Source organism: Phalacrocorax aristotelis, chromosome 2 (genome assembly GCF_949628215.1).
Source record: "Phalacrocorax aristotelis chromosome 2, bGulAri2.1, whole genome shotgun sequence".
Classification (NCBI taxonomy): domain Eukaryota; kingdom Metazoa; phylum Chordata; class Aves; order Suliformes; family Phalacrocoracidae; genus Phalacrocorax; species Phalacrocorax aristotelis.
The window spans coordinates 4,914,648-4,926,098 of record NC_134277.1 but is presented as its reverse complement, the minus strand read 5'-3'; the positions used below and the strand labels follow the sequence as shown (position 1 = coordinate 4,926,098).

General features: G+C 41.8%; 1 protein-coding gene across 2 annotated transcripts in view; it reads left to right on the top strand.

The window, feature by feature from the left end:
* Window positions 1-261: 261 nt before the first annotated feature.
* Window positions 262-11,451, top strand: part of MINDY4 (MINDY lysine 48 deubiquitinase 4) — a 75,884-nt gene continuing 64,694 nt past the window's right edge. For both annotated transcript variants that reach the window (XM_075082218.1, XM_075082217.1), the window contains exons 1-5: window positions 262-502; window positions 2,553-2,672; window positions 3,861-4,069; window positions 7,614-7,872; window positions 8,923-9,341. In XM_075082218.1, the coding sequence (XP_074938319.1) occupies window positions 440-502; window positions 2,553-2,672; window positions 3,861-4,069; window positions 7,614-7,872; window positions 8,923-9,341 (1,070 nt within the window). In that variant the 5' untranslated portion in view covers window positions 262-439. The remainder of the gene's footprint in view (window positions 503-2,552; window positions 2,673-3,860; window positions 4,070-7,613; window positions 7,873-8,922; window positions 9,342-11,451) is intronic.

The window sequence follows — 11,451 nt, the reverse complement described above, 5'->3', positions numbered from 1 at the left end:
TTTAAACAACAGTGCAATTTGACGAAAGAAACATATAGGGTTAAAAATTGCATTAGCACAGCAGTAATAGGTTACAAATAACTATGTGTGCTTCTTAAGAAATAATCTGAAAGTTGTCCCCTCTCAAATTTGAACATTCCTTTCTGAAATTTTATTACTTAAAGCAGTTACCGAGATTCTTGCTGCAGTGTTACACCACGAGCTCTTTGAATTTTAAGTCTATCGTCGGCTTCCTTCCCAGGGGGAGGAGTTCTCCCTGCTTCCGATGACATGGTCTCCACAGCAACATCCCTCCAGCAACGGGACTGCACCCAGCCGTGCCGCTGCTGCAGGGCTGCAGTGGTTAAAAGCCGCACCGAAGAGCTGCAATGTCGGCAGACTTGAATGATTTGTTAGACGAAGTTAAGCATACGCCCCCTAAGCACACTTTGGGCTAAAAATGGACAACTCCTTTGTGGAAGAGGTGGCTGCATCACTGGTGAGAGAATTTCTCAGTAGAAAGGTAACTTGTCTCGATTTTCTCCAGCTAGTACAAATGAGAATGACACATGAAAAATGTTAAGTGCTAAAAGACTAAGGAATACTGGGAGGTGGGGGACTTCTTCCAGCCTTAAAGCAGCCAGACCTGAACCATAACAAGCCTGTCGGGTAAGTAGCTGCACTACATTTCCCACAATGCCTTTTATCGCGGAATATGGAAGGCAGCTTCCTCCTTGTTTGCAAAAGCCTGATTTTTACCCACGCGCGCCTGCAAAACCCAAGATAAAATCAAGAAATGCAGTTTCAGGGTTGTTTCCCCCCCCCCCCCCCCCGTTAATTATCTTTCTTGCTATTGCCCTTGTGTTTACAAGAGGCATAAACAACTTCCCAGGACAAAGACTTTAAAAAAAATGTACTTTTTTTTTTTTTTTTAGGCAAAATGTACTGGTGATAGAGAAACCCATAACATGCTTTTTTTCCCAGTTTTCCGTAATATCTTGGCAGATAGCAGATTTACCTGAGGGGAAGGGGACAGGGAGAAGGGGAGGGAGGAGGCCATTGTACTTTTCACCGTGCTGTAAAGGAAACTTTGTACTGTACGTAGGTGTGGGGAGTGTGGGACTGAGCACAAGAAAAGGCACCTCACATTTCCAGGTGACAGTACCTATCACCTCGTGTTTATGTTCCGTCCTAAGGAAATATTGCTGATGTCCAGCCCAGTCAGTCCCTCGGCGTCAGGAATGAGTTGGTGTGTATGAGAGATTAAACAGCCACTGCCTTATTAAGTGCTACACTAACCTCAATTTTCTTAATCTGTTTTGCATCCAGTCCCCAAATGCACATCTTCAGTGTTTGTAAACACAGCTGAAACATTTGCCAGCAGAATTTCAGATGCAGAATTCATTATTTGCCATTTACTGCCAGAAGTACGAGAGGCTCAAGTCTGTCCAATTGTCTGCAAAGATTTTTCAAATGAGAGACATTCACATTTCTGAGTTAAGATACATGTAAATGCAAAACTGAATAAAAGCAGAAAAGGCAAAGGAATGCCCTGCTGGTAAAACAGATCATACAGTTTACAATAGTAACTTACACTTGAATTCCCACATCTATTCCATACTATATACTCTGGAGTGAAAAACAAGGAGCACTGATAATCCTTTATGCTTCTGCACAAGGGTTCCCCTGCCTCCCCCAGATCTTCAATACACTTCAGAGCCAACTCTGAGAACCATCCTTTATCTGCCACAACTTGTCCATGGTTTCCTAAATCTGAGCCAGACAATCCATCTGCAGAAAAATAAATCCTTTCTTGTAACAACAGCCCTTCAGAGAAGAAATCAGGACTTTCTCTCTCAAATGGTGGCCTGCTGTTTCACCACTCAAATTAGTTTGGGATTGACTCTGACATTTCACAATAAATCAGTGCCTCCCTCCAGAAAATGAGATGCCCATACATTTTGTCTCTGAAGTGCCTATATATGCTGACTACAAAGTAGTTAAGGAAGTCTGAAGACCCCAAACCAGCTGATGCCGTAGAGATCTAACCGATTTCCAAGCTGAGACTGATCGGAATAACCTCAAGCCATGATAAAGGTTCTGAAACCTGTCCTGAACCGGCCAAGAGATAGTATATACCTGATGTTCAGACTTTGTAATTACCCAAATCAAATCACACTTACAAAAAGCTGTATCGCATTTTGATAGAAAAAAGCAAACTCAGTATTTCTGGAACTATTTGAACCAGAAGCCCACCCAGGTATTAGCAAGGGCCTTCATACAGCCCGGTCAGTCCTGTGAGGCAGCTGAAGTCACCTGCGTGGAGGTCTTGTCTTTTCTGTTCCAAAATTTCCACCTCACAGGCAATATTGCCACCTGCATTGTTTTTACATCTGTGGGCTGTAGTAATGCAAGATTGTACCACTGAAGTACAGGTTCTAAGGGTTAGCTTGTTACTAATTACTGCCATTTTAATGTATCCAAAGGTTTCATCTTACATCTAACAAAGAATAAAAGCTTTGCTAAGTCGTTTTGTCTCAAGTACTCTGAAATCTGACACTTTTCCTTCTCAGGGTTTGAAGAAAACCATCACTACCATGGACCAAGAGCTTCCACGTTCTGCACTCAGCATCAATAACAGGAATGAACTCCGAAATGTCCTACATCTGCACTCCTTGTACAAACAGAACAAGGTAAAGAAACAGATCGTGCTCCCCAAAATGTGCTATCAGATACCATGAAGCTAGGCCAACCTGACCAAGGCCGTAGTGTGTGTCCAAACCGCAGAGAACTCAAGCTCATGTCTGGTATGGCATTGCTGTGGACAGACTGACAGCTCTCAGGAAAGGAGAGGTTAACATTTAGGTGACATTGCAGCTCATGGGATGAAGCTGAGAACCTGGTAGTTCATGAACCCTTGCTACAAACTGCAACCTCCAATAAACTAGGAGCAGTTATTCACCTTAACACCTTTTCCATCATTATGGCTAGATTATTTGGTTTTGGAAGTACCCTTACGTGCCCATTTCTATTTGCAACTTTTTTATAAGGCCTGGCGGACAAAATGACACTTCTAGCATTTATTACTCTTTGAGATGTAACAGAGCAATATTTGATGACAGGGACATCAATGGATAATTTCCATTTCACTCATGACTGAAGGCTCCATGATGCTTTTGGTAAACAGCATGAGGCTACCTTGTAGCAAATCACTTCAAAAAAATCTCCCAGTGGAGTTGCAGACACTGCAGCATTTTTTACTAAAGCCCTAAACTTCTGTGGTTTTTTTTTTGTTTTTTTTGTTTTTTTTTAAAGGAAATACTCATGTACACATGACACATTTTCCAGAGTACTGTTGAAAAACAGTATAACAAGTGGGGTGGGGTGTTGCCCTATACTTAAGAGTTATCCGAAGTACATGAATAGAGCTCTAGAGTCCACGCTTCTCACCAAGTTCTGATAAAATAAACCCAAAATACCAAAGTCAGGAACTAAAAATACTTGCAGCTGATTCTACACTCTTCTGAAGCTGACCTTCTGAAGGTAGCATTAGAAAAGGTGTATTCTAGCATTGCTACCATACTTCGCAATGTCGCGCTAAAATGACAATAAGGAATGACCATAACAGGTTGTTTCTGCATCATGCTTACTTCATTTAGCACACCACCACCATCGAGCTCTTGGCATTCTCTAGCTGACATCCTCCAGCCTCCAGGATTGTCTGTAGAGTCATGTCTGGGATACACCCATAGGCAGCTAACTATAAAGTAGTTAATACATTCAGCTACTGTATAGAGTAAAAAGAATATCCTATCTTAGACTGCAGCAAGACAAGCAGAGTTTCAATAGTCACTAAGAATTTTATTTTTCTTTTTGGATAGGCAAAGGAGAACCCACTGAAAACCCTCCTTGAAATTATTACTAATTACTTCCTTGAGCACCGTGGGACTTCCAGAAGCATCAGCTCAAATTCTACTCTGTCAACTCCTCAAAGCAAGAGCTCAACATCTCACCCACCCGACTTCTTGGATGAAGATCCTGTGCGTGGGAGTGCCATTACGCTCAGCGAAAGCGAAACTCAAGCCTACAGGTACAGCCCTAGTTCTTTCTCTTTGCCACATTCAGCCACTGGGTTTTGGTTTTTTTAAATTAAATATGGGAAATAATGTTAAAAGCTGTATGTATACCTTCAGCTACAGTACCTTTTATTAGTTATCCTAGTAACACAAAGCTTCAATTTCCAGATTATTAACATCTCCTACGCAAGCCACCCTTCAAAAATGCTTTTATGTTCCCTACCAATTACTAAGATTGATAATCTCAATTACATTTTTCAGCCACTGAAGCACATAGAAATCTAGCTTTTATGCCTTGTCAATTGGAAATATTCAAACGGAAGCATATTCTGATGAAAAACTAACCATCTGCACTGAAACTACAGGTATACTCATGCCTTACATAGTCAAATGCAAGGCCTACTATCTTAAACTCAGTATTGTTATAAACAGGACGCAACCATGTCTTTCAGCTCTATTTATTAGTGCCTCTAGGTGGAGTAAAAACCCTAACTGTGCTTCAGTAAAAAGCTTTTAAAATGGGCACGAGAGTTATTTGCCTTCCCAGCCTTGACTCTCAGGGAATTAATCTAATTTTATTCTTCATCCTAAACACAGGATGGTCAAAGCAGCTAAGTCTGACCATCAGTGCTTGCACAACCCCAGCAAGTCCTTCCTTACAGGGAAAGAAAGCCAAGATTTTGAAAGCTGATGCTACCAGCTGAGAAGCAACACTTGAAAAGGAGGCAGTGCAAAAGAAGAATTAGCTGCTTCTCTTTCTCAGATACAGATTTTAGCATGTTGTCAGCGATCTTCTCTCCTTGACTGATACTATTGCACCTCACGCTACCTCAGAGCTTGTACCTGCCTCATTTTCTCCCCTTCTACACACTGCAAGTTGTTCCATTTCCCCTGCAAGCCTCTCCAGTTCCCGCAGACCTTTCTTACTACAGCAAAAAACCTTTCCCACACAGAATCCTCTAACACCCGCCCTTAACACCGAAGTTAACCCACCACTGCACACCCCCGCCCCCACTGACCCCCAACAACATGGCGGCTCCGCCCCGCAGCTCCTGCTAGCCCGGGGCGCGCATGCGTATTGGCAGCACAGCGCTTCCCTCCCCCGCCCGCCGCCAAGCGAGTGCTCGGCTGCTGGCCCAGAGTGGCCATCATTGACTAGGAAGTGGTGCGTTATGGGGCCTCTCTGCTTTACCCTGGAGGGCACTCCATGGTTTTAATCCTCCACGGGCCGGACAGGCAGATTCCCTCCCCACACGGTCATCCGCACACACGTACACGCTCTGTATACACACATACATGGACACACAAATGCAAGGAGGCAAAATAAAGCCCTACATGCAGAAGCAACATGTGTCAGTGATGGGAGAGGGTGGGGATGGTGTGGTGCTGTGAGGAAGGGCCCCTCACCAGCATGGCGCGGGCACCGTCCCTTAAGGGGTGAAACATTCCCCATCACTGCCCCAGCTAGGAGAGAGCCAAAAATGGCAGATTAAAGGAAAATTGGAAAGCAAAAACCAGAAACACCCAACCGTTCGTATGTACAAGCTTAGAAATGTTACCCTGCCACACACTGAGAGCTGCCAGCTCTGGAGAGGGCAAGATCCTGTATTGACGTGCAGGTTTCTGTCTAAATCCTGTGTGGTTTTCTACTGATTTTCATGCCTTCAAATGCACCGAACTCAATGGTTATGCCTTTCTGAGGTGAGGGAGGCTGAAGTTGGCTCTAGGTGCAAGGAAGGAAAACCGGGTTGACTGGGTGTGACAGGAATGTGGGTTTCGGGGCCTGTCCTGATGCAAATCAGTATTTGTAACTGATTTTTCTCACGAAACCAAATGAGAATCTGACCCTTGGACACAGGTAGCCACTCCTGGATGGCTGCCTTTATTTTATCCTTGGGTCAGGTCTTGTCCCAGCCGTGCAGCTGACCTGCGTTTCTGCAGCACAGCCGCAGAAAGGGGCTGCAAAGCTGCTGTAACGAGGACTATCGTGGGCAGGTTTCCAGTTTGGTTCAGCCACATCCTATTTCAGCCCACAAAATGAACCAGTGAGAGGAGCACCACGGCAAAGCACAGCTCTGTCATCCTCCTAGCCTTTTCTGTCACCTCCAGCCAAGGAAAAATCAGGTATCACCAGGTCAAACAGCCAGTGCCTGAAATCAGTTTTAATTTCAACTACCTGGATAATTTTTAACAATTCTTTCAAGAGTGGAGAGTATAAGTAGACAGGTACTCTTCACTGGTTCCTTATTAAAGAGTCTTTTTTCCTTTTAACTTACCTCTTGAAGTTTTTTTGAACGTCTGTAACTGTTAAAACAGTCTCTAAGCTGACACTGTGCCCTTCGGCAATGAGGGGTTACGTGGTCCTAGGTCATGTAACAGTCCTCAGATTTCCTAATGCTCCCAGAGACTGATCGTGCTCCCTTCCATTTACGTACGCAACGTGTCTTCACAGCACAAGACGTACTACTTCAAAACCCAATTTTTAACTGGTTAAATGAAAGGGATGTTTTTGTGTTACAGGATGCTTCAACTCATGGAATTGCTTTACTATGAAATAGAATGGAGAAAAACATCCTAGAGTGAAAAACAAGTTCAGGGACAGTTGTCATAAAGAAGGCTAGTATTTTCAGGTTACACACAATATAAATTTATCAGCTGACACAAAAGAGGTCTTAGTGAAGTGGTAACTACTCAATAAAAGAAATTCCATTTAACAATGAGCTAATATTATGCAGACAGTGAAACAGATCCCCATGAAGAAAATCGGACTCATCATGCTTTCCTACAGGCTCAAATAATTACTTTTTTTACTTTAGTAAGAACATGATTTGGTAAAAGATATTTTTAAGAAGGAAATGCATATAGTTTTGTACAAAGAGATTCACAGATCCAGGTGAATCTCACTTATATTTCAGAAAAGCTGGTTTGTAGCATTATATACATGTAGGAAAACAGACACAAACAGGGAACTACACCTTGTGTTGCTACCTGGAGAACCATGGTGACGAATATGGATGAGGTCAAATGAAAGCAGTGTAGCAACCTGTTATCAAGGAAAAGCCCAAATACAAAAGTACCTTTCTTTTTGAACTAAAATAAGTGTTTGACATTTGAATAAAGAGTGAAAGAGGTCAGCAGAGTCAATCTAAGCTATATGATAACAGAGGATGTTAGCAAAAGTGTTAACAAATTTTCAAACTGCCAACCAAGCAGACGGAGAAGGAATGGGAACTGCTGGTGGTATCTTAGGACTTGTCTGGTACAATACATATATATAGTTTGATTTCTGTTGTGATATGGTACATATCAAAATAAGTAAGCATAAGATTAAAGTGTTACACACTTATAACCAATCGTGACACATAATAATGATATTGAAATAATGTCCTGAACACCTACATATAGATGTTTAGGTGAAAACATTGTATTTGAGTACCATTGCTAGATAATAAGTAACTTAATTTGACAGCAGTGCTTTAATTAGCCAAGCAGAAATTTTCATTTATTTCATTGTGCATTATTTTGCTCTTTGAAGTTTTGTCTTTTCCTTCCTTCTAGACATGATGTTGAGAACCCATTAGATAAAATCCTTCCGTCCAGAAAACATCAGCACAAAAGTGAAAAGTGCCACACAGGGACAATAAACAACAGCTACTTACCACCTGATGGGGATAAGAAGTTAAAAGATAGTCGAGAAGATTTAAAAGCAGCAGTGATATCCGAGGAGCTGAAATCCACAGTGAAGGAGAAGCCAAGGCCCAGGTCTGGTCTCATTGTCAGAGGAATGATGACTGGACCTGTAACAAGTTTGCCAGAGGTGATTTCCAACACTTACAAAATATTTGGCTTAGCCATGGATTTTATATCTAACCTTCTGTGATAAATTCAAATAATATTAAAATGACTTCTGCATGCTAATCCATTAAATCTGCAGTCTGAAAATAGGTGGTGAGTTAGGGAAGCGGTTCTGGTTAATTCAGAAATTCAAACTGTTTCAGATATAGCCACTACATGCAATGACCTTCTGCATATCTGTGACCTTAGGTTACAGAATTTCCTCATAAATCTCATCCATTCTTGATATCTCTCGACAGATGGGATTTTCCATTTTCCTAGGAAAACTGCTTTTTTACCTTAGCAGTGTCTACAGTTTTCAAAGCTTTCTTAGCCCTGGGTATCTGTTCTACTCAGGTTTTCCTGAAACCCCACATTTAATCAGTAGCAGTTTGGAACCAAAAATTACTTTCAGTTAGAAATATGTTTCTAAATTGGTCCAATCAGACCACATTCTATCAGAAAGGGTTTTCAAAACACAGTTCTAAAATTCTTGCCTCTTTTTTTTTTTCCTTCATGCTGTGTTTATATAGACAGGAACTTTCCCTGCATAAAATTAGGCTTGTAATAATGAGAAACTGAAATAATTTAAACATAGAATTTCGATAATACTGAAAAGAATATGTAAGTTAAATTAATTAGTTGGATTTTTCTAAATATCTCTGTTTTGGAAATAGACTCTAGACACCTGTAGTGGGCAGTCTTTCCAGTAAAATGTCTTATATGTCTTGGCTTCCTGAGTTGGGTACAATCCCAAAATTAAGCTTTTAGGAGGTATTTTGTTGGCATTCTTGGGTAAAAGAAAGCAGTTTTTAATGGTTTATAGCATCTTTAATACTGTTCAAATTCTAAGAAAAAGTGTATGCCTTTCTTATTATCAATTTTTTAAAATCCGATTTACTATATAACATGATTCCTAATAATAAACAAATTGCTTAGCCCAGAAATTGGTGATAGAGCCTTCCTTTGCTTTTCATGTTTATTTAAAGATGCTCAGATTTTAACCTAAGGTTTTAATGGCACTTATTTCTAGGATCTGCAAAAAAGGAGGCTTTCAAAACGATCCACCAGCATAAGCAGCACAGCGCAGTTCAAGGGTGAAGAATATGAAGAAAATGACCTAAGTGTCCCAAGTACTGATTTTCAAGAAAGCAAAGGATCTTCAACACAAGTAAATATGGAGTTTGCATCAAAGACTATGTCAAGCTCACACACAAGTTCAGCCTCTGAAAAACTAAGAAACATCCTGAAAGATACAGATGACTCCTTTGCCAAGCTGCTGTCTGAAAGAGAGAGGACCAAGACAGAAGGAGGAAAATCAGTTCCAAGCTTTTGCACAGACAGCAACGAAAAAAGCCTTAAAGTGAGCGCTCCTCACAGGCATTCAGGGGCTGGAAGAGAGAACAGACAAAGATCCCTCAAGAAAAATGAGAGTCGCTTGTCAGGCCACAGGTAAGAATATTTGTAAGAATATTATACTAAAACGTTGAGGAAATCTGATGGAGGGCTGGGAGTGGCTGAGATAGGCCTTCTGATTTCATTGAGTGAAAGTAGCTGGAAGAGGTGAAGCTACTGAAAGGCAGAGAAGTTTTAAGATGTAAGTTACTAACTTTTGACATCCTAAACCACTCATGAGCCCTTTCCTGGTCAGTGGAGAGACCCTGGAGGTGCTGCTTTCTCTTTACTGCTTCAGAAGGAAGCTAGTTACTAGTTCAGACTTAGACCACTTAGACATTTAAGCAGTACAGGTGACTCCCACCTGTGGATGTCATTTACAGTTTTCCACAGGGACATTGCTCTAAATATTGCAGTAGTATGTCCAGAAAGCCTCAGAGGATAAAATCAAGGAATACCAGCCAAGTGCATACATATGTCCGCGTGATTCAGTGCGCTGCTATGTTGTGATATCCAAGCCGTGCTCAAACACGCTGGTTTAGCGACCAGCACAGTGCTGTACCACACTGCTGTGTGTCTTTGAAGCAGGACAGCCAGTGGCACTGCAGTATTTAGACTAAGCCCAATTAGTAGCCCCACAGATTATGATGCTGCAACTACACAGCTCCTGTGTCTCAAAGTTTTTTACTCAAAAGTTAGCTCAGATTTTTTTTTTATTGTGCTGCATTGCTTCACATTGATATAAAAGGTTTAGAACAGCCTCCTTCTGTGAGCTCCAAATATGTATTTTTGGCTTTTCCCTGTCTTATACTCATAATTGATCTGTTTTGATTTTTTTCTCTTGTTTTTTTTCTGTACAGAAGTTGAGAAGAATGGGAGGCATGGGATTTTATTTTTTTGGGGGTTGCTAAAGCAGTAGGACCCAGACTGCCACATGTCACAGCTGCCTTCATAGTGGGGCTGTGACTTGGATTGGCTTTTGAAATGCTTCAGAGTTTAACCAGTCTGCAGTTCCGAACAGCTGAAGATGCTCTAGGTTTGAACAGCGCAGGGCAGCTGTGCCCTGTCCATGTGTCGCCGACTGCACCAAATTGTCACAAATACAGCCTTGTGTATCCTGCTGACTACACCAAATTGTCAGGAATATGATTTGTTCACAGCTTTAGTTAGCAATTTAAGATTTGTGGCAAGGTTCACTCTATTACTTACATAGAAGTGCACAAAGGGTAATTGAGGTATACTTGAACTAGAATGATTCACAGAGGGACTGTGGATGCAGGGGATAAGGGGGACCCTCCCATTGAGTCACAAGGTGCAGAATAGACCCCTTTGCTTTCTAAACATCTGGCCGAGAGAAGTCTAGGTGTGGCCAGGTCAAATTTTAGTCTCAGACTTGGTCAACGGTTTAGGTGAATAGGGATAATATATACATATATGTAGTCAAATTGCACACACACACCCCCACACCCACTGTTAACCTGTGAATAAAATTTCCCTTTTCGTGAGTTTCATAAATTGCTCACTTTTATGTGTTGGCATTCATCAGTGCACTGCTGGCAAACCTCACAAAATCAGGCCTTCGAGTCCTCGCGAAATCATCAGGAAACGATCCTTCAATCCTCATGAAATCTACCCTGAGAGGCGTCCCAACCCAGGGGGAGGTACAGGGTCACACAGACCGCTGCGGTCCTGAAGAGCTCAGCTCCAAAGGTCTCCCTCTTGCATCACTAGTTACAGGATCGAGATGATTGGCTTTGGTCAGTATTTTACATTCTGGCCACAGTTCTGGTACACAAATCAGGGAGCAGATGGCTCAAGGGTGCACAGAGATTGTCTGGTGCCCAAGTCATTGTGACCAAGATAACAGCAGGATGGGGCTTATCCTGACATCTCAGGATGGTCCTGATGTAGCATTCAGGCAGCAGATAGTCCAAGTGTGGACAGAGATTGCCTGATGCCAAAAGAATTTTATTCAGTCCACTATGCCTTTGACACTCATAAATTATGTACTATATATTCACTGTTCATCAAATACCAGGTACGCACTTCTCTTAGCTTTGTTAGGGAGCTGTCAAAAGCCCACCAAAGCTGTATGCTCTACCTCAATTAATGCTGAGCGTGAAGTAATAAACCATCCTGAAACAGGAAAGGATGAAGTGATGGGTTA